Source organism: Panthera tigris, chromosome B2 (genome assembly GCF_018350195.1).
Source record: "Panthera tigris isolate Pti1 chromosome B2, P.tigris_Pti1_mat1.1, whole genome shotgun sequence".
In the NCBI taxonomy this organism is placed as follows: domain Eukaryota; kingdom Metazoa; phylum Chordata; class Mammalia; order Carnivora; family Felidae; genus Panthera; species Panthera tigris.
This window is the reverse complement of record NC_056664.1, coordinates 33553779-33576962: the sequence shown is the minus strand read 5'-3', so window position 1 is coordinate 33576962 and position 23184 is coordinate 33553779. Positions and strand designations below refer to the sequence as shown.

Here is a 23184-nt window from a genome sequence, read left to right as displayed (position 1 = left end):
ATGTCAGCCACTTATAGCCCTAGATTTCTTCATTTACTCCATCCTGCCCTCTCCCTGGCTCAGATCTAAGATCCAGGGTATTCTCACAGCACCCTCTCCCTTACTCCTGACACCGTCCTTGGCAGTTGCTTTCAGGCCCCAGGGTACTTGCCTGCCACACTCCCCCAGAACGGGGACCCCAGGAGCAGGTCTGTCCTGGTGTGCCAAGAGGGAGAGGTTGTGCTCCACAAAGCCCTCCCGGCACAGGAGCAGGGCGGGGGCATCCAGGAAAGCCGGAGAAACCTCAGCCTGGACCACTGACGGGTGGCACATTAGGTGCTGCCAGTCCCTGCCCGCATTCTCCCGACACTCATCACTTCTGAGCCTGTCCACCGGACAGTCTGCAACCACAAGCACCTGCAGCGCTCTGAGGGTCCTCTCTGGCCTCCAGAGCCCTCTAGGCCCACACCCTAAGTTGACTGGAAGTGCCAGGGTGATAATGTCCTGCGCCTCTTCCCGCTAAGGGAACAGCTCTCACCCACACCGACTGGAGGTGATAAAGACCCCAGAGCTCCCTCCGCCCTCGAGTGGGGTAACTGAGGCCACCTGTCAGGGCTTCCCAGTGGGCTTCTCAGTGGGGCTGAGCCCCAGGGCTCAGAGTGGTAACCCCATGATAACAAACCCTTTAATTGCTTTCCTTTCTTTCTCGTGACCCCATTCCCCTACCAGTGCTTTCGGAGATCACCTCCCAAATAAACTATCTGCATTAAATCCTGCTTTGGGGGGAACACAACCTAAGATAGATGATCCCAGGGAACCCCAACAATTGGTAAATTAGAACCAGACTTCAAATATGAATGAGTGTTGTCTCTGTGGGTGTCCGAAGGATGTATATCTGTGTAATGAGGGAAACTGCCAACAGCATGGCCACTGTCAGATACTAGAAAGCTGGCTAACGGGGAAATAACGATAAAAACCTGATTTGCCTGGGTAATACTCATAATAGCCATTTATAAGAACTGCTTTTCATTTGCTTAATTACCACTCGCACAATAACTACCATGGATATATTAAATGTGTCAGAAAAAAACCTACGTTAAATTTTATTTAATTATGAATGTTATACAACCCCACACTGGAGGAAACCCTGCCGAGACAGCTCTTAAAGCAGTGGTTGCCAAACTTCAGCAGCAAGGGAATCATCTGTTCCATTGGTTGCTGGGCTCCACCCCCAGAGAGTCAAATTCAGTAGGTCTGGGAGGAGTCGAGAATTCTCATTTCTATCACGTTCTCACATGTAGTTGATGCTTGCTGGTCTGCGATCACACTTTGAGGACCACTGCTTACAAGTGCCACAAATGAGGGAAAGAGTGACGAGAAGGTTAAACTTTCCCTGTGGCATGTGCAAGAAAGTAGGTGGAATCTTCTAACACTCTAGATCAATCACTGAACCCAAATGAGATTCGGCATGTTGATGGTTTGAACCAAAAAAGGTAAAATGAACTCTGTTACTCAAACAAATCCCAGGAGATCTGGGTTTGCTCATTTATTCAATGAGCGACAGTGCCCACTCTGTCCCAAAGACGTTGCTAAGCAACAGAGGTCTGGGAGCTGTCAAAGGTCTTGTGAGACTCTGAGTAGGTCACATCCTCCGTGGGCCTCAGTTTGCTGAGGGAACTGTCCAGCTCAGACATTTTACAATGAATCAAAGGAACATTGTGGCTCAAAGCAAAAACATTCTGCGTGGCTGTCTGGGCGGTGTCATGGGAAATATGCGTAACATCTTAGCTGCTCCTGGGGGCTGACTGTGACAGGGCAGGTGAAGCCCTGCCAGCAGTCCTGGCCCCGAGACCCTTCTGGCTGGTCAGTCCAACCAGTCAACGGATGCCCCAGTTCAAGGTGCTGCCAAGGTGGGCCAGGACTATGGCCCAAACCAGCCAAAGACTGTGAAAGCACCCAGCATGAAATCCATGTTCTTAATTGGTACTCCCCTGATAGAGTATGACATTTAATCACTCCAACTGCTGAGGGGGAAACTGGAGCCGCTCACCAGAATTAAGGATGCTATGATAACCTCCTCCACCGAGGTTTTAAATGAGCCTTGTGCTAACAGCGTTCCTGCTCTGAATGCAAAGCAGGACGCAAGTGGGGAGAGGTGGGGCAGCCACCTGTGAAGGGCAGCCACCGGTGATACCACTGTGTTTCTGAGAGGCCTGCCTTCTGAACAACTCTCCTGATGTGTCCTAGGCAAAGCACTGACCTTCCGGATTCCATGGGGAACCTGCAGAAACATTCTGGTTTTATTTCACTTTCCAGGAGGAGAAACTGTTACCCAGAGATGACCATAATTTGCCCAAAATCACCAACAAATCAACTGTGGAACTGGGAAAAGAAGTGAGGCTGATTTCTGACAGACCCAGGCTGGCAACCTCTGGTCAGCATGCAGCCAGGCTTGAAGAGCCTCGGTAAAGAGAACTTGGCAAAACGAAAAAAACTACCCTAAGACCCATATGTCAACATGGCATTAAGATTACACAGGTGGAGGGGCACCTGGGTGGCTCAGTCACTTAAGCGGCCGACTCTTGATTTCGACTGAGGTCAGACTGTCACCATTCATGAGATCGAGCCCTGTGTCAGGCTCCATGCTGGCAGTGTGGAGCATGCTTAGTATTCTTTTTCTCCCTCTTTCTCTGCCTCTCTCCCACTCATGCTTTCAAAATAAATAAATATTTTTTTAAAGTAAAAAAAAAAAAAAGATTACACAGGTGGAAACGGGAGTTCAGCAATGGCAGCCTCAGGGAGGGATACCATGGGGCTGGGGCACATTTACCTACCTACAATCTCAATAGTCCCTTGCCAGGCAAACCCAAAGAAAATATTCTTTTACATATAAACAACTAACATTTTCTTAGTCTCACATAAGGTATAAATAAAAGCATATTTAGAAACTATTTTTGGCAACGCCTGGGTGGCTCAGTCAGCTAAGCGTCTGACTCTTGATTTTGGCTCAGGTCATGAGCTCATGGTTCATGGGTTTGGGCCCCGAGTCGGGTTCCATGCTGGCAGTGCAGGGCCTGTTTTGAGATTCTCTCTCTCTGCCCCTCCCCTGCTCTCTCTTTCAAAATAACTAAATAAACTTAAAAAAAAACCAAAACAACCAAACTATTTTTGTTAATCTAACACATAAAACTTAAGTAAAAACAGTGAAGCATATCATTAAGACCTAGCCCCTACTTCCAATCAGACTGCTGTCTCCAAACCCTCCTTATCCAGAACTCAGGAGCCACCCCTGATGTCCTTCAAGGAAGCTAAGAGAAAGAACTCTGTCCTTTATCTGCACCCCCTGCACCCAATATCTAGCACAGTGCCTGACACATAGTTGGCATCTAATAAGTACCTGCTGATAAAGCACACACTCTCAGCCAGCCTGGACAGCCACTGGCACTGTGGCTGGGAACAGGGCTCCAGGGAGGCCAGCTTGTGCCTTTTTGACTGTTACTCCTAGTGAGACAGTTCCCAAGTCAATGTATTCCACCCACTCACAGGGTAATGAGTTCCACAGGCTTACTATCACCTGGGTAAAGCGAGTGGTTTCCTAAGTGTCTGCATCTGTGTTTTACTTTGTTACGCTAGGATTTAGGAACAAGGCTGTGACTGGCCTATGTAGTCCTTTGGTGATTTCACAGCTGTCAATCACACACTCAGCTCAGGATTCCTTTCCTTAAACATGGAGCCCTCACCTTTGTAGATTTGATGGTTTCTCACCAACCTCACCTCAGATTTATGAAGCTGTGTTTCCTTTAATAGCTCAACACTGAAGAAATATAGACACAATTGCCACAGGACATAAAACGTAGCAAATGATGCAATGACCCAAGTAATGCCAGAGCCTACAAACACCTGGAAATATATTTTAATTAATCCAAGTAGGAAGATTGTCTAAGCTAAATCCAGTAAAGAGCATAGCCACAAACTTGGTAGGGGTACACAATGCTCCCCAAATGCAGGTGGCATTTTCCACAAGCCATGTTAAGACCCAGTAAATGCTGCTTTGTGTAATCACTGACCAAAGGAATTGTGGGTGTTAACACCACTGGTGACTTCAAATAAAACACCTCATTAGTGGACCTGTCTCCCAGGAATGGGGTCTGAATAGGCAGCAAATTCCAGCCTGCTCGGGTCCATCCTGGCAAGGAACCCCTTCCAGGGTACAGAGAGACGTTAACGCATCTCAGCACGAGGGCCAATAAGCTTGTGCTTCATTGAGATCGGTCTCCTTTTCCATCCTCAAGGGCCTGGGACATTTTACATTGAAATCTTTGTCAGCAGTGAAACAAATGCGTCCACCACTAAGCTCTGGCCTTAGAAATTGGCAGTTTTCCAGTCATTGCCCAGGATGAATAAAGGCCAAATCTAATTGAACCTTCAGGAGGAATTTAGCGCAGAGAAACAGCATTATCTGAACTGGAGCATGGCCAGATCTCTGGGTTAATACCCCAACAGGGGAGGACTCATCAAGGACCTTATTTCTAGATCAGCAGCAATATTTCTGATTTTTAAAAAATAGACTTCAAGAAATTTTCGCTTTAGCCAAATCAATTCCACCAGCATTCATATAAGTCAGAGATGCTAACTAACTCTTCTGCTCTATTGAATAAGTGCCTATAAAGCCTGTAATGGCTTTAAACACATGGACCCAGCTAAGGATTTGTTTAGTTACGCATTCACTCTACCGCAGCAAGTCCTTCTGGAGACCTACGGGGACAGATGGAGCTACCTGGGCAGAAGCTGATATTTTCACCAAAATATCCCATATCTGGTTTGGTTCTTTCCTCTTCCCAGTCTAATTTAAAGGATTAAGGGCCAAGAATGGACCAAACCTATTTTTGTTCTTGACTTATATACATGCTACTTGAAAGTAGAAAGTGTTGTAATACTCACTGTGACATTTCCAAGGGGGCTTCTCTTTTCAATATTTTTTTTATAAATGTTAACTCTTTTATTTATAAGAGGGCAGGCAGTAAATGGAGTTAGCTTAAACTTACACTGGCATTTAGATGTCAAATTCAACCCTCCCTTTCCAAATCAGAATGTTTTAGTAAAACATTTTCAACTTAAAAAAAATTAAGGGGAGGGCCTTAATCTATCAAATTGAGAAATCCACAAAACATTAGCAATAAACCTCTCCTGAAATCCATAAACTTCTATGCTCTCATTTGTGAAGCAAATTATACCACATATTTTCTAGAATCCTTCAGTTATGGTGCATAAGGACTATTATATGTTACTAGAGAATGAAAAAGAAAATCAAATTCAAAATTTAAGGGTGAGATGGAGAAGGACTTAATTATTATATTTCCCTCAAGAAGAAAAAGAACGGTATCTATGCCCGAGCATGGCAAGATCTTTAGCAATTCAAACCTTCAGCTCTTTGTAGTGAACACGGCATTTTAAGGACTCAGGACCTCCAACATCTGAGATCCTTGACCACTGGCTCACATTTCTAAGTGCCCATTCTGGGAAGGGGAACCTGAGGGCTTGCAGAAATGAACCGTTATTACTACCCTTGAAATGTCTCTAATCTGATTAGGGAGACAAACCATGCACGAAAAAACAAGATCAGCAATGCCCATAGTGCCAATCACTGAGCAGGGCTCAGGATTGAGGAGTCAGGGCTGAGGAGTCCACAGCCAAAGGGGGGCCGCCTCTGTAATCGTGAGGTATTGGCAGGAAGGTCTGCAGCAGGGACTGGACCCTCTGGTCCCCGCCACTGTTCACCAGCCTAACTCCTTCAATCCAAATGGGGCCTGTCCCCACCCCCCCCCCACCCCCTCTCAGAGTACTATATGCTTCTTTGAGAGCACTTATCTTTGTGAAATATTTTTTGTTTGTACTTGTTTACTATCTGTCTCTCCGTTTAGACTGTAAGTCCCTCAAAAGCTGGATGTTTGTTTACTGCGTCCCTTCCTACACCCAGCACCTAGCTCAATGTTTGCCATACAATGGGCTCTCGATAATGTGTTGAATGAATGACTGAGCAAGCCTTTAAGGATGGGTGGAATTTCAACAAAAAGAAATCAAGAAAGCCATGCCAATAGGAAAAAAAAGTATAAACCAAAGTGTAGAGGAAAATCGTGGGTAAAGGAATTGCCTGGAGCCAGACAAAATAAGAGTAGAAGATAGGAGAGAAAGCCAGGTATAGAAGCTGACCCTGGGGCCATTCTCCGGAGACCCAGGAGCTCTAGGCCAAAGAATGTAAACTCTATGCTGGAGCCATAAGGGACCAAAGGTAGTTTTTAGTCAGGGGAGGTAATACAAAATATTTCAGATCATGAAAAAGCAGCCACAAGTAAGAAGGACTAGAGGAGAAGCCCAAAGGTAAGCAGAAGAATATTTGAGGAGGTAGCTACTGAGGTGATACTGGGGAGGGGGGTGGGAAGGGAAGAGCAGAGGCTGTGGGAAGAAACATGGTGACTGACACAGGAGGGAAGAAGAGGAAGACTTCAGAGTCAAGGGCGAGTGAGGGCTTGAGACACTCAAAAAAATTTTTTTAATGTTTCTTTATTTTTGAAGGAGAGAGAGATAGGGTGCAAAAGAGGGAGGGGCAGAGAGAGAGAGAGGGAGAGGGAGACACAGAATCTGAAGCAGGCTACAAGCTCTGAGCTATCAGCACAGAGCCCAATGTGGGGCTTGAACTCATGAGCCATGAGATCATGACCTGATCCAAAGTTAGATGCTTAATCTACTGAGCCACCCAGGCACCCTGGGCTTGAGACACTCTTTATGGGGACTGGCTAGGGGTCATTTATACAAAATAGGCTCTCCCAGTCCCCATCTATCCTACTGATTTTAACTGGAAAATTGGCATAAAAGCATCTTTACTTGCAAATTAAGGGCAGGGTGAATCTTATACCTGCTAAACAATGCCTAAGAAAGGCTCAGGGATCCAGAGCAGAATGATTCTGGCTGGTAAGTGGACAGCAGTCACAGGCATTGTTCTGTAAGGGGGTGCAGGAAAGACCTACATTGATTCTGCCAAAAAGCAACAGGGGAGAGGCTCAGCTGTGTCTCCCAGGCAGGAGGCACAGGCAGAAGCTTCCCAGGGCAACATGCAGCTCTCAGTCCCTTCAGAGAACAGCTTTCCGTAAGGCCTCCTGACAGGGGTGTAGGGGCTCTGGAGGGGTCATGCATACAGTCCTTGATTTGGGCTCACTGACAGATTCATCCCTTTAATTTTTCAGGAGAGTAAGGAGGCAATCACAATCCTTGATGAAGCATTATCAGGAGCCATGTGGCAAGTAAAATCTCATCATGCCGTATAATGCAATCTGTAATGATGTCATACGACTTCAGGAGGACTTGGTGACCTGGATGCATCAATGGCCAGGACAGATGCAGTTTGAGAACAAGTCATCTGAGGAAAAGGAGAAGAACTGGGGTGCCTGGCAATGAAACACGAAGGTTTGAGGGCAGGAGGACAGAACCGCAGATTTAAAATGTTTTGTTTTGTTTTGTTTTTAATATTTATTTATTTCTGAGAGAGAGACACAGAGCACAAGTGGGGGAAGGGCAGATAGAGAGAGGGAGACACAGAATCTGAAGCAGGCTCCAGGCTCCGAGCTGTCAGCACAGAGCCCAATGTGGGGTTTGAACCCACAAACTGTAACATCATGACCTGAGCGAAGTAGGATGCTTAACCAACTGAGCCAGCCAGGCACCCCCAGAACTGCAGCTTTAAATATGGGAATGACTGTTTAGCAGGACAGTGTGCAGGACCCTCAAGGTAGAACCAGAATTGAGGAGGTGGAAGTCACCGATCTGAGCTGGAAATGAGAAAGGATTTTCTGAGATTTCATACAAGCAATGGCGGACCACAAAGGCAGTCACTTGGAAGTTTCCAGGAAGAAGCCAGAAATTCACTTTTAGAGAACATGGAAGTGACTGTCCATAATGCAGGTGGATGACATGGTGACTCAGATTTCTTCCCATTTCTTAATTTGAGAATTTGCCTGAAATCACCACATTACTCTGCAAGTCACACAAAGCAAAAACAAAAGCAGAAAAGAACCAAAACCTAACAGTCCTCCATCTGGGATGGTGAGAGGGGAAGAAATCCTTTGGGCCTTAATAGTGAAAAGAAAACCTCATGCTTTCTCTTAGGAGTCCTTCTCTCAAATCATTTTCCTTTATATACAATGACACATTTTTCTGGAGTTAGGGGGAAATGTAAGACAGTGTTGTAATAAATTGGGTCGAAACAAGAGGAATTGAAAAGTAACTGTGAATTAATGTGAAAACAAAAATTCCATTTACTTATATTCTAAATTCGATCTTACTAAGACTTAGAAGCTGTAGCTCCAACCGGTCTCCCTCATTTATCAACTCTAACACTTTAAGCAAGTCCTTTCAACTTTAAAACTTCAGTTTCCTTACCTGGAAAACTGAATCCAATAGTGGGCTAGATGAAATAGTTGCTAAAAATCAGCAAGATGTATGATCTTGGCAATTTTTCGGATTTGACACCAAAAGCAAAGACAACAAACGCAAAAATAAACAAATGGGACTATATCAAACTAAAGAGCTTCTGCATAGTGAAGGAAACCATCAAGAAAACAAAAAGGCAGCCTAGGGAATGGGAGAAGTATTTGAAAACTGCATATCTGATAAGGAGTTGATGTCCAAAATATACAAGGAACTCCTACAACTCAATAGCAAAAGACAAAAGCAAAAAACCAAAACCAAAACCAAAATCAAAACAACAAAAACAAAATCAAAACAACCTAAAATGGGCAAAAGATGTGAAGAGACATTTTTCCAAAGACACACAAATGGCAAATAGGTACATGAGCAGATACTCAACATCACTCATCATCAGATGAAATGCAAGTCAAAACCACAGTGAGTGCACCTGTCAGAATGGTTGTCATCAAAAGAGACCACAAGTGCTGGCGAGGATATGGAGAAAAGAGGATGCTGCCCACTGCTCGTGGGGAGGTAAGCTGGTGCAGCCACTGTGGAAAACAGTACGGAGGTTCCTTAAGAAATTGAAAATAGAATTACCATATAATCCAGAAATTTCAGTTTTGGATTTATATCCAAAGGAAATAATATTCAATATCATATTCAATATATTATATCCAAAGGAATAATATTCAAAGAGATTTATGCATCCCCATGCTCACAGTGGCACTATTCACAGTAGCCAAAGTATGGAAATAAGTGTCAACAGGATGCTTATCACCCGTTATATAAAAACAAATTCCAGAAGAAACAAAGACTTAGACCTGAAAAATAAAAGTCCTAAAAGAAAATAAGAAAATGATGATTTTCTTAATCTGAGTAGGGAAGGTCTTTTTAACTAGGACACAAAATCCAGAAGTCATTAAAGAAAAGACTGATTCAATTATACAAAATTTTAAATTTCTGCATGTTAATAAAAAATCCATTGGGGCACCTGGGTGGCTCAGGTCACGATCTCACGGTTCATGAGTTCAAGCCCCGCATCAGGCTCTGTGTGGACAGCTCAGAGTCTGAAGCCTGCTTTGGATTCTGTGTCTCACTCTCGCATATGTGTGTGTGTGTGTGTGTGTGTGTGCGCACGCATGCTCATACTCTCTCTCTCTCTCTCTCAAAAATATACATTAAAAAAATTTTTTTAATCCACAATGTTGTATGTCAATAATATCTCAATAATAATTTTTAAAATCCCATCCAATAACAGGATGCCTGGGCGGCTCAGTCAGTTAAGTGTCTGACTTCGGCTCAGGTCATGATCTCATGGTTTGTGGGTTCGAGCCCCACATCAGGCTCTGTGCTGACAGCTCAGAGCCTGGAACCTGCTTCGGGTTCTGTGTCTCCCTCTCTCTGTGCCCCTCCCCCGCTCATGCTCTGTCTGTCTCTCTCTGTCAAAAATAAATAAAAAATTTTTTAAAATCATAAACAAAGCCAAAAGACAATTCATATTTATAGGTAAAGGGCTAATTTTTTCAAACATAAAGAGTTTCTACAAATTCAAAGAAAGATAAAATCAACAACAAAAAAAAAAAAAAGAAAGAAAGAAAGGAAGGAATGGAGGGATGAAAAAGCAAAGGAATAAGTACAACCCAGAAAAGTTTTTTTTTTAAACATATGAAATGATGCTGACCTCACAAATAAAAGAGATACCCACTTTAAAACTTTATCAAGATAACATTACCTATCTATTAACCACAAAGAGATTAAAAAGCCGACCACCCCCCCTCCCATCGGTGAGGTGTGAAGAAACAGGCTCTCTTCAGATGTTGTGAGTGTAAGAGTAAATTTAATATGCATAAACCCTTAACACAGCTGTTTATCCTCTAGAAATTTATCTTAAAATGACTTTGTATAAGGATATGAATTGCAGTATTACTTATGTACATATTTTTAAACTTTTATTTATTTACTTTTAATTAATTAATTAATTAATTTTTGAGAAAGAGAGAGAGAGAGAGAATCCCACAAGGGGCAGAGAGAGAGAGAGAGAGAGAGAGAGAGAGAGAGAGAATTCCAAGCAGGCTCTGCACTGTCAGCTCAGATCACAACCCGAGCTGAAGTGGGCTTAACCCACTGAGCCACCCAGGCGCCCTGCAGTATTATTTATAATTAGGAAAAACTTAGTAACATCCAAAATATCCACGTAGACAAAAGTTTTAAAATAAATGATTAAGTATAACCATACTGTGGAATACTATGAAATACAAAAGAGAAAAGGAAACACTACGTACTTAATTAGAATGATTTTCAAAAATACATTATCAAACGAAAAAAGCAAGGTTCAGAGCAGTGTGTAGAATATGGCACCTCTTGTCTTAGGAAGAAAAACACTTAACATGTTTAAAATGCTTATGAATGCACCAAATACTTCTAGAAGGATACTCAAAAACTCAGGAAAGGAACTGGGTGCCTGGAGGACAGAGAGGGAGGCATTACAAAATTATATATTCTTTGGTACCTTTTAAATTTCAGCCATATAATACTGGATGTTATAACTTAAAAAAAAAAATCCCCAGTGTATAAAAATTCCATTTCCAGGGTCGGCTTTGCCTGAACATCTACATGCAGTTAGATATGAAGGCTGTTTAAGACAACTATTCCCTCCCAGAGCACAGGTCAACACCTTGGAAACGTTCTGGTAACTCCTACTCTTGAAGCGCACTCCTCTGCCACCACACCCCAGCTTCCTTGGTGTTCCCTCCTATCCTCTGGGTCAGCAAAGAGGGCTCAGCCAGCCCCTGGAGATAAACTTCTCCAGGGTCATCCACCCTAGGAGTGTCAGTGAGGGAAGCTATTCCCTGGCAGCAAAATCCAGGACTGCCTAACAGAGACAAGACACTCCCAAGGGTTCTGGGGCAGCTCTGCTGAAAATAACTAGTTCCAAAGTAGAAAGGAACCGGAACATTTACACAAACCACACCATTTCAACTGAGTTTACGATGGCTTCCTGGTTGTTTAAATCAGGACAGGCAAGAACAGACTGCCAGACAAATTGTCATTTGTAGGCCCCTAGTGAGCTTAGGCACTTTTCCACCTGTCCAGACAAATAAACATGCTGCCGTGAGTTATGGACAGGTGGGCCCTGTGGTGCCGGAGACTGGGTCATTAGAACGCGTGAGGAAGACGGAACAAGATGCCTGAGAAAGACTGCTCAGCATCTCGGCCCTGCCCACAATCTCCGGGCCACAAACATTCTTCTTACCCACTGGCTACTCCCCTGGAGGAATCAAAAGGGAACATCTATAGGAAAAAGCAGGACAAAGAGAAGTGAAGGAACCCTAGGCAAAGAGGGCAGCCATCCACGAAAACACAGAGCTGCAATCAGAGAGCACACCTTTGAGGGTGCTGGCGCAACACTGGGGTACAGGAAAGAGCTCTGTGTTGCAGGTGAGGTCCAGATTAATTGCTTTCCTACAGTCTTCTATAATAGAAAAGCCTGTCCCTCACTTTCTGGCCAGGTAATTACTTAGCTGCCACTCTGACCACACAGCACATGTCTAAACAAATTAAACTTCTCGGGGGCCTATTCATTTCATGGGGCAAAAACACAGAAATATCGTTGTCCTGTGAGAACAGACGGAAGCCAGCTTGTTTTGCTATACTTCACGGGGCTCTGTGTGAGCCACAGATGATGAGAGCTAAAGCAGCCAGCAGGTCAGATGGGCAGGAGCACGGCCAGACCAGACAGAGGCGTTGCAATGCCTGGCATCTTGACCCGAACCGGACCCAAGCCCGCATGCACTACCCACTCACTAATCAGGCAGCCACAGTCCCTGGACAAGGCTAACAGAGGCATCCTCCACCTCCAGCCGGACATGCCAGAGGTAATATAATTCACCATCTGGAATAACACAGAACCCACACCCACACATACACACCTATGTGCACATATGCTCGTAAAGATGACCTCCATACCTGGTGTCTATGAAGCTCCCTCTACACCAACTTCCTTAATCCACCCTGGATCAGAGAATGTTTGAGGCCACCAGCATCCCCCTCTCTAACTGGTAGCAATTATCTGTCTGGAACCTGTGGGCTTGACTACCAAGAAGAAGCATTTCAGATTCATCAGGCCTTCAGCCTTTAAGAAGTCTTTCAGGGTATCGGCACCATTTCTTAGTTCCAAGAACAATGGTGCTGATACTCAGACTCACCTGCCCTGACCCTTGACTACCTAGTCATCTGTACTTCTCACACAGGATTTCTGTATTCGAGATTCCTGGCCATCAGCTGGTCTAAATAATTTTCAATTTCCTTCTTGCTTTATAATCCTGGTTTTTAGATTTTGTTTCTGCTTTCAGCATGCGACGCACCCATGGAATGGATTTCCTAAGACAGTGTCCTAGAACCCAATCTCTCTTTCACCACGCACTCAGTGATCCTTGCCCAGGATGACAGCAAGGACAATGATCAAGTTTGGGAAATTCTTACAGATTCAGATTTCATTTGATAGCTTAAGAAATACATGTATGTACATAGGCTTCTATGTGTACACATATAAGAAGTCACTCAACACAAATTAATGGGGAAAAAAAGGCAGAGGGGAAAAAAACAAGATGAGAAAAGAAGCAGGTGGCAAGAGTGGCTAAAAAGAAAGCGAAAGGAAGTTAAAAGTAAAAGTCAAGCAGTAAGATAGATTTGTAAGACAATGTAAGTGTAGAATGGAATCTCAAATTTGTCTGACAGGAGAAATTAATCACTAACAGAAAGCAGCTTGACAGCTCAACTCATGCCTGGCCCCACCCCTCCTTGTCCTAGGGCCCCTCCCCCGCAGCCTCACCCCCATCTCGCTCTATCCTTCCTCTTAGCTTTATTTTTCTCATTAGCTCTCTTTTTTTTAAATTTTTTTTTTAACGTTTTATTTTTATTTTTGAGACAGAGAGAGACAGAGCATGAATGGGGGAGGGGCAGAGAGAGAGGGAGACACAGAATCGGAAGCAGGCTCCAGGCTCTGAGCTCTGAGCCATCAGCCCAGGGCCCGCCGCGGGGCTCGAACTCACGGACCGCGAGATCGTGACCTGAGCTGAAGTCGGACGCTTAACCGACTGAGCCACCCAGGTGCCCCTCTCATTAGCACTCTTATCACCAACTAGCATACTACAATTTTACTTACTGTCTTCTCTTCCCGCCACCCCCCCCCCAGCTTTCTAGAATGTCAGTTACAGAGGGAGAAGGGATTTTGTCTATTTTGTTCATTGCTCACCCCCAGTGCTTAGACTAGTTCCTGCAGCTTAGCAGGTATTCAACAAATTAGTTGAATGAATGGAAACTTCTCATAAAAATACACTTCAATTATGTATTATTGTTGATTATATGAAAATACCTCTACTTGATTCTCAAACACAACTGCTGAGAATATAAGATTAACTACTATTTCCTAAATTATACAAAATAGTCTGTATCCAACTGATGCCATTACTAGAAAAAAAAGAAGGAAGAGCAGAAGCAAAGTATAGAAAGAATGTCCCAGAAAATGTTTCTGTGGTTCTCAGCATTTGTATGCACTGGCATAAAGATCAAATTCTTCTCATATATTCACCGACATTCACTGTCAACTAAGCTTTTGGTCTGATGTTTAAAACAACAAAACGTGGGGCGCCTGGGTGGCTCAGTCAGTTGGGCATCTGACTTGTGATTTCAGCTCAGGTCATGAACTCAACGGTTTGTGGGTTCGAGCCCTGCCGTCAGGCTCTGCACAGACAGTGAGGAGTCTGCCTGGGGTCCTCTCTCTCCCTCTCTCTCTCCAACTCCCCTGTTTGTGCCCTCTCTCTTTTAAAATAAATAAATAAACTTTAAATTAAAAAAAAATTAAAAAACCAAGCGTAAGGAAACAACAAAGAGGAAAGAGGGGGAATTCTCATCTTCTGGCAATTTCACAAATAACCACAAATCCCTACCTGGTCCTTGATGGTGCTGTCCTGAAGGGGGTAAATACAACCAGAATGTTTATGAAAGGACAGGGGGCGGACAGCGTGGCTTGGTGGCGGATGGGGAAAGAAGTGACCTAACACTACAGGCAGTAAAATGCTCTGTAGAATAGAAACATGAGTTAACACTGGCACAGCTGTTAAAAAAGAGAAAAGAAAAATCCTTCAGGTGGAGAAAGCTGGGGAAAGGCCTCTCCTTGATGCCACCAGGAAGAATAAAGAATGAAAAGGAACGGTACATGAGGAAAGTAAGGAGGAAGAAAGTAAAAGACTGGAAAGGGCATAGATGAACAGGGAAGAAAGAACAGAGGGGAAACAAGGAGATTAAAAAAAAAAAAAAGAAAGAAACAGGAGTAAAAAGGTAGGAAACACAGGGAGGGAGAAAGCTGGAGAGGAGAGGAAAGCATGGAAATGAGGACAGAGCAGATAAAAGCCAGGCCTCCCCAGACTCCTGTGCTAAATGAAGTGGCAGCCACAGGGAGAGGCGCCCTTCCAGGCCAGGTGCCAGCCGACCCACCCTTCCCAGCAAGCTGTCCACTAGGAGGCATGATGTCACCAAGAGCTGTTTGGTGGGGGGGGGGGGGGGGGGGGTTGGGCACACCAGTCCTCTCCTCACTAACTGCAGAGCCAGGACTAACTCTGGCTTACTCACACAGCTATGTATGGTGTGGCCATGGAAATGCCCATATATGTATTTTCAAATCTGGGCTAACAAAAATCACTTGAATTTATCAGACAGAAAGGCAAAGCTATTGATTCAGCACTGCCTAAAAAATAAGTGAGATTATTTTTAATATTACGAAAAAAAAACCAAAAAAAAGCTCTCAATCATACCAGACCACTTAAGACCAAGGCAAATTCCGAGGTTCTAGGATAAAAGTTGTGACTCCTGTGTGCACCAGGAAGCAACTTAGACACTCCAGGCTCCAATCTGTCCCCAGAGGTAGGAGTATCACATTCTTGTCTAGAGTGGGCTGGCTAGGCTCAGCAAAAAGACTATACAGCATGCTTGTTTACATACTAAAGAACAATACAAACTGCAGACTACGGGTGTGGAGGAAAGTTTAGCCACAGTCAGCAGAAACTCAAGCTCAAATCTCTTTATTTTATATCTAAGTCTTTTTTCTCCTCGCACACCCAACCCTCAAGGGTTAAAAGCAACCAAAGCCTCTGTGGAGTTGAACCAATCAGCTCGTCTCTTGATGACATCATGCCTCCAACTGGACAGTTTGCCGGGAAGGGTGGGGCGGGCCAGAGACCCGGCCTGGAAGGGCGTCCTCCCTGCTCCTGCCCCTTTTCTCACTGAGGGATACGAGAGCCAAGGGTCCCCTCTGCTACCATTTCAGATGAAACCAAGCCATTCCCCAAATCCCTGGCCAGAAATTATTCTCAGTTTGTACAAAATGTATACAAAGCACGTCGTCCCTGCTCTTTACCCGTTTCCCACTTGTTTAATATTTATGAACACTGATTACAAAACACACATTTATCACTTAAGCCTTCAGCCAAGTTTTAAATTACTCAAATGTTTATGCTAAATAGACAAGCAGCCTTCTGTGGTTTTCTCTTTCATAAACTTCAGTCCCACTCAAAGGCAGGTATGTGAGAGACCTATCTGACCCCAAAGACTACACACATTCAAGCCACAATCTGACCAGAAAGTTATTTTTGTTCTTCTTGCGAGGTCTTTATTTCAGACGTTAATTGCTGCCGCTGCTGCGGTGTGCACTCGTGGGTGCAGAGGATGTGCGCTGAGCAGAGACAGAGGATGGAAATACATCTAGGAGACGGTGATTCTGGGGCACACAGCTGAAACGCTGACGACACCCGCCACAGCTCTACGGAAAGAACGGGCTTCTTCCCTACAGTTGGAGGTGGGACAGGCTTCAAGCTAGATGATGCATTTCTCCTGTTTCCCAGCACCCTGAATATCCACACCTTCTAGCTCATCTGCAAATGAAGATTAATTTACAATTTACACGCATGAGCCATATTTACTGCTCCAGCACACAGCCATCTATGCTTGCTTACGCTTGATAGAAATAGTGCTTAAAAATGTTGGTATCACTCAGGGTCCTCTCAGGAAAAAGACGGCACATTCAAACGGGGTGACCAAAGGAGCTTAATAAAGGGACTATTATTATTATTATTTTTTTTTAATTTTTTTTTCAACGTTTTTTATTTATTTTTGGGACAGAGAGAGACAGAGCATGAACGGGGTTGGGGCAGAGAGAGAGGGAGACACAGAATCAGAAACAGGCTCCAGGCTCCGAGCCATCAGCCCAGAGCCCGATGCGGGGCTCGAACTCACGGACCGCGAGATCGTGACCTGGCTGAAGTCGGACGCTTAACCGACTGCGCCACCCAGGCGCCCCTATTATTATTATTTTTAAAATATGTATTTATTTTGAGAGAGAGAGTGAGTGGGGGAGGGGCTAAGAAAGAGAGGGGGAGAGAGAGAATCCCAAGCAGGCTCTGTGGTGACAGTGTGGGCCGAGGGCCTCGATCTCATAAACCTCATAAGCTGTGAGATCATGGACTGAGGGGCTCGATCTCGCAAACCTGAGATCATGACCTGAGCTGAAACCAAGAGTCAGAAGGTTAACCGACTGAGCCACCCAGGTGCCCCAATAAAGGGATGGGGTAGAGTAGGGAGAGAGTGTAACAGAGAGAGAAAGCAACAAGGGAAGAGAGAAACAAGGGAGAGAGTGAGTCACGGCCAGGAGTCTCAGGTTGGAAGCGTGAAGGGGAGGAACTAGTTATCAGAACCCAGAGACAGCAGCTTTTGGGAAAGGTCCCTCGGGGGACAGCTGGTCTTCAGTAGGAGGACACAGCCAGCCCAAGATTTCTTTGGCCTGGTGATGCAGTCCATACAGATCCACCTTCTGGGGCACACAGGCAGGTGGAGAAGGGTAGGGAACATCCCCGAAGGGCAGATGGAAGGTACCCTGCACAGTGTCTAACAACAGGAGAACAGCTGAAGCAACAGCCAACACACCAGCCCTGTGATATAGCCACGTAACAGAATACTATGCCTCTCAGAATTCAGATCTGAATCTGGATCTTACAGACACTGCCATGGTAAGATGCCCACAAAATGTAGTAATTAGGTAAGAAAAACAAATTATAAATCAGTAAATATATTAAGACCCCAAATCTGGATATACATCAAATGTTAACAGAGGTTAACAACATGTAGAGAGATGTAGGTGATTTTCCCATTCCTGACCTATATTTTAAATGTTTTGTTTATGTATAGCTTTTCAGTTAAACTTTTATTACACCCCTATTCTATCGGGCATCGTTAAGATAACAACAAGAGCTTTGACTTTTAACTGGTAAATGGAGAAAGTATCTACTGAAGCTTGGATTTAGATCTCCTCTGAGGCTGAGCTCTTTTAAAAAGCAAACTCTATTATTTTTCGTTACTGAAAATCTAACCGAAAATAGGGAGAATGCTAGTGTCATAATGAACACCATCTCAGGGGTCTACCTTAACCAGGCTAACTTTTGGAAGTCCTCTTGTTCTGGGTAATCAGCAAGGGCTGCACTAGGCACCTGTAAGGAGCAGTCTGTATCTGGAAAAAGTGACTCTCAATCTATCAGCTGTACAGGTTTCCCAGCTATGGAACATCAGCCCCAATAACCAGCCAACCAGACACTGCTGGCCATTATGTAAAAGAATACATTTGAAAAATAAATAGTAGAGAGGGCTGCCGATTTCCCCCCCGACTTCTCTTCTCTTCTCCTCTCAGGGAGTTGGCAGAAAGGCTCATTAACTTCTTAAAGAACAATGGGGGGCTACAGCCCTACTTTTCCAGGCTGGGCCGACTCTTCTGTCTCTGGGGTGGGCCAGAGTCACGCAGCAGGTCACGGGGTGAGGGGCTTGAACCCCACTGCTTCCTGGTCACTCTGCCAGCACCAGACAACCCCTCCCCCCCCCCAAAAAAAGTTCTGCTTTTCCTAAGTTCTGAAGACACTCTGGGCCTCAGTTCCCATTCTCAAAAGCTTTAAGCACAATAATAATACAAATACCTACCATTCGCTCAGTATTTTATGCATCTAGAAACTGTGCTAGGCACTTACACATCTAACCGGTTAAAACGCCTCTGAAACACAGATTTGACTGCCTCTGTTTCACAAATACTGGTAACAACACTGAGGATTCCTGAGGCCACTCATGCAACAAGGTGGAGTTGATGGTAGAGTGGGGGCTCAAAGCTGGGTCTGCTGGCTCTGGAGCCTGAGCCCTGTGTATTACCCTGCATCTTCTAGAAGCAGCCTGGCAGACTCGCCCACAACCCCATCTGTGCTGGGATCACCGCCGCCTGGGCCCCACAGCGAGCTGAGTTGGACCCACGCGCCTTCAGAACAGCTTTCCCCACCTCCCGGGGATCTAATGATGAACCAGAAAAAAAAAAAAAATCAAGCACAAGATACGGTAAAGCAGCCTTCAGGCACTGGTCAGGGGTAGAGTGGGGAGCAGTCATTAACTAATGCCCTGTTCCAGGAAAGTCTGCCAAAGCCCTGTGTGTAGGGCCAACCACTGGGGGAAACACTTCTGAAGTTTCTCTTTAGCTAGAGATATCCACAAAAACCAAGTATAATATGACTCAAAAACAATGATGAAGGATTTCGCATGAAGGGCCCTGTTAATATTCACTCGTGGTCTTCTGAATTCTTTCCAATGAGACCTCAGTTGCCTTAGTTTTTCAAATTTGAAGTGTAACGCTGCTTCTGGTGGTTCAGTCACATCACGGACTAGCCCAGGACACCTAGACCTCAAACAGTCCCTGGGTTCACTGCACCTACGTGCAATCTCTACCTGCAACGGAAATGTTAGCATATGAACCTCCTCTCACTAAGGTGCCAAGAGACAACTAGTGTGTTACCCCTAAGGGCCAACTTCAATTAAAAGCTAGGCCATGCTTCAGTGAATTCATGTCTCTTCTCCAGGAGGAAATGGTGGAGCTCGTAAGACTGCCTGGCAATGCCACGTGGTAACAGAGCACGGATATCCTGTGGCGAATCACCCAGCATGATCTACCTCTAGGCTGGAAGAGGTATGCTCAGGAGATGAGGCCAAAAAGAAGAGGTAATTGGTTAGACTGGTAAAGCTGTCTTCCAGCCCATTTGAAGGATTCTGAGATATTGCCTTCATTTCAAATCAAAATACTCACTTTTCAGCCTCATGTTCAGGCCCCTCCCACTATCTGGTCCCAATCTCACTCCCTCATTTCTTTTTCTTTTTTTTCTAAGATTTTATTTTTTTTACTTTGTTAAAAAACATTTTTTTTAACATTCATTTATTTTTGAGAGAGAGAGACTTAGTGCAAGCGGGGGAGGGGCAGAGAGAGAAGGAGACACAGAATCTGAAGCAGGCTCTAGGCTCCGAGCTGTCAGCACAGAGCCCCATGCAGGGCTCGAACTCACAGACCGCGAGATCATGACCTGAGCTGAAATTGGACGCTCAACCCACTGAGCCACTCAGGAGCCCCATAAGGTTTTATTTTTTAAGTAATCTCTATACCCAACGTGGGGCTTGAACCCACCACCCCGAGATCAAGAGCCTCATGCTTTTCTGGATGATCCAGCCAGGTGCCCCTCTACCCTTATTTCTTATGCTCCCCTATACAAATTCTACACTCTATAGAAACGAAATGACCTAAGCTTTCCCAGCTCTACACCTTTGCTCATGCTATTCTCTTCTCCAAGGCCCTTTCTTCATTCTTCTAGCTTCAACCTGGTTTTCACCAAAACACTTGGCTCTTTAATTCCACTCCCCTTCTACCCTTTCTCACCTCTTGTCTCCACCCTCCCCACCTCCACTGATACTTATTCTCCATGGGCCCCTCCTGCCATTTCAGAGCACACTGGATTTACCTTTTCTTTTTTTTTATAAATTAAAAATTTTTTTAATGTTTATTTATTTTTGAGAGAGAGAGAGACAGAGCACAAGCCAGGGAGGGGCAGAGAGAGAGGGAGACACAGAATCTGAAGCAGGCTCCAGGCTCCAGGCTCCAAGCTGTCAGCACAGAGCCCAGCTTGGGGCTCAAACTCATGAACTGCGAGATCATGACCTGAGCAGAAGTCAGCCACTTAACTGACTGAGCCACCCAGGCGCCCCTTTTATAATTTTTTAAAAATGTTTATTTTATTTTTTGAGAGACAGAGAGTGAGCGGGGGGAGGGGCAGAAAGAGAGGGAGACACAGAATCAGAAGCAGGCTCCAGGCTCCGAGCTGTCAGCACAGAGCCCAACAAGGGGCTCGAACCCACAAACCATGAGATCATGACTTGAGCCGATGTCAAACGCTTAACCAACCGAGCCACCCAGGCGCCCTGGACTTATCTTACTCTTAAACTGCTTAACCCTATACTTGACTGTAAATGAGTAAAAGACAAAGGCAGAGCACACATTCCTACAAACACACAAACTCTGTGTGTCATCTCCCATGGGCCAGGGAGCTCTCTCACTCAAACTGATTTTCCTCAAGTGGCCTAGAGTCTAGTACGGGCTCACCAAATCTTGGTTTATGAACCAGTGAAAACTTTCTACTGCACAGGATACCTCAGCCCGACTACCCCAAACCTCATCTTATCTGGAGAGAAGAGTGCAGTAGGAATTGCCTCCGCCCTGTTCCCACACCGGGAATGGGATTCACTCTGGTTTACATAACTTTGCAGCTGCAACGTGAACAGACTTGGGTAGGGCATTTAGTGTACAGATTGCTCAAATGGATGTGTCAGCTGCACTGTTCCCCTCCTCTCAGAGAGCTAAATTCATCTCTTGAACGTGTTCCTGGGAGATAGAGCCAGTCCCCTTCAAAGGCAGCTTCCTCTCAGCAAGAAGCCTGCAAGGGTAGCACTTTCACATTCTCTGGGTGTTTACCAGTCTTTGAGAAACACATTCTTCTGCCCAGTAAGATATGTCACAGGTCACCGAAAAATATTCGGGTACATATTTCTAGCTACTCTATAACAATGGTTATGAAAGGAACCTGGGCCTCAGACTCCAAATGTTTTCTCCTCACTAATCTCTCTTTGTTTTTGGAACCACCTAGCCCTCTGCCTCATCAACCCGGGAATGTGGGACGGGCAGAATGCTTCTGCTGGGAGAGGCGTTTGGTCTGCAGGGGAAGGCAGTAAGAATAATCACAGAGGAGCGGAGAACAGAAAAGCCCCACTCTGGTCCCCTTTCAGCAGGGTCTCCCAACGCCCACCCCCTCATTCCCTCCTGGCTAACCCTGGATCTTCACTCTTCCTCCTGAAGACTCACACAAAGTTCTCTAGCTGTTCTTAAGCATCTTTAGGGTGAGCACGACTCCCTCAATGGTGGCTGATGGGACCCAAATATTTCCAAACAGCATGTCATTTCTAGGAACTGCCTCTCCCTCGGACCTGCTCTGCCTGGGGCCTCCACCCTCCAGTTTACCCGTGAATGGACCTTTCCTTTGCCATCTGGGCAAGAAGATCCCCTGCCCTGGCAACGTGGGGCCTGCCTCCTCACAGCTGCCAGAAACACTCTGGTCGTAGCGCGAAGGAACCAGGGCAATCCTGGCTCATATGTCCTGGTCCCGGGAGTCAGCGCACAGGGGAGCCGTGGTGGGCTGTGGCTCCCTGTGACGTCACATGGCCTTACCTCATCCCACTCCGAGGCGAAGGAGGGCGACTTCTCCAGCCTCTTCTTCCCGATGCTGCAGTTGGACAAGGACTCGCTCCGGCTCCCCATTGTAGCGTCCTCCGTGGGTGAGCAGGTCAGGAGATCAGAGTCAGACTTGGACAAGCTGCGGCTGAGTTTGAGTTCAGCTTTGGGTTTGCTGGTGGGAGGGGCTCGGCTTCTAGCCCCACTCCGGTCTCTTTCTTCCTCGGCACCACCAGGGTGTTGAGACGCCGTGTGAGTCAAAGTTTCGGGGTGCGATTGGCTGTTGGTGGTGGGCAGGCCAGCTGGGTAACCCACTCTCTTACTCTGGTCCAGGACACTGGGCGGGGAGGCTCCAGGAGCGTGCACACCCGTCTCCTCCAGCTGCATGCTGGCCTCGTGACAGGCGCCCTGTGCGGGGGACCCTTCTGGATGGCTCTGGCCAGTGGCAGAGAGCAGCTGGAAAGGGTCCTGCCCCACCTCACACACCGGGGAGGAGCCGTGGAGGAGACCTGAGAACTGCTCTGGGACCTGCCCGTCCTGCCCCTCCGCAGAGTCCTGGCTCCGGCTGCTGCTGCTCCGCCTGTGGTCTTGGAGTGGACGGAGAGACAGAGAAATAAAAAATTAAACGTGGCAAAAATCAACAAAGTTCCAATGCAGCCAGCGTACGGCAGAGCTGAGGAATTCAAAAACAGGGAAAGAGGGAAGCTGGATGGGCTGGAGAGAGGACAGAGGGAGAGAAGAAGAGAGGGGAAGGAAGAAAACAGTTTCGTATTGTTCTTAATGTTCAATTTGTACCCAAAGTTGGAGCATTTATGAAATTCCAAACACTGGCCTGATTAATGCTATCTGGCAGCCCTCCCTGTTGCTAGGTCTCTGTTAACATTAACGACCAGACCTTGCTATATAAGGCTAACAGTGCTGACTATATCCTACAGAAAGGACACGAGTAAGGAACAGAGAGCAAACACGGAGTAAAAGTGAGAAAGAAAGAGAGAGAGAGTGCCAGCGAGCAGGCGAGACTCACTCCTGGAACATCTGATACATTTCCATAAAGGCCAAAGTGTTATTTAGAGCCGCCCGCCCTCCCTTCCTCTGGCAAGCAGCAGCAGAGGGGGAAAAAA

General features: G+C 45.7%; 1 protein-coding gene across 8 annotated transcripts in view; it reads right to left on the bottom strand.

The window, feature by feature from the left end:
* The window catches only part of ANKS1A (ankyrin repeat and sterile alpha motif domain containing 1A), a 179071-nt gene that overhangs the window by 50371 nt on the left and 105516 nt on the right, over positions 1-23184 (bottom strand). For all 8 annotated transcript variants that reach the window (XM_042986161.1, XM_042986160.1, XM_042986163.1 and 5 more), the window contains one exon: positions 22061-22650. In XM_042986161.1, the coding sequence (XP_042842095.1) occupies positions 22061-22650 (590 nt within the window). The remainder of the gene's footprint in view (positions 1-22060; positions 22651-23184) is intronic.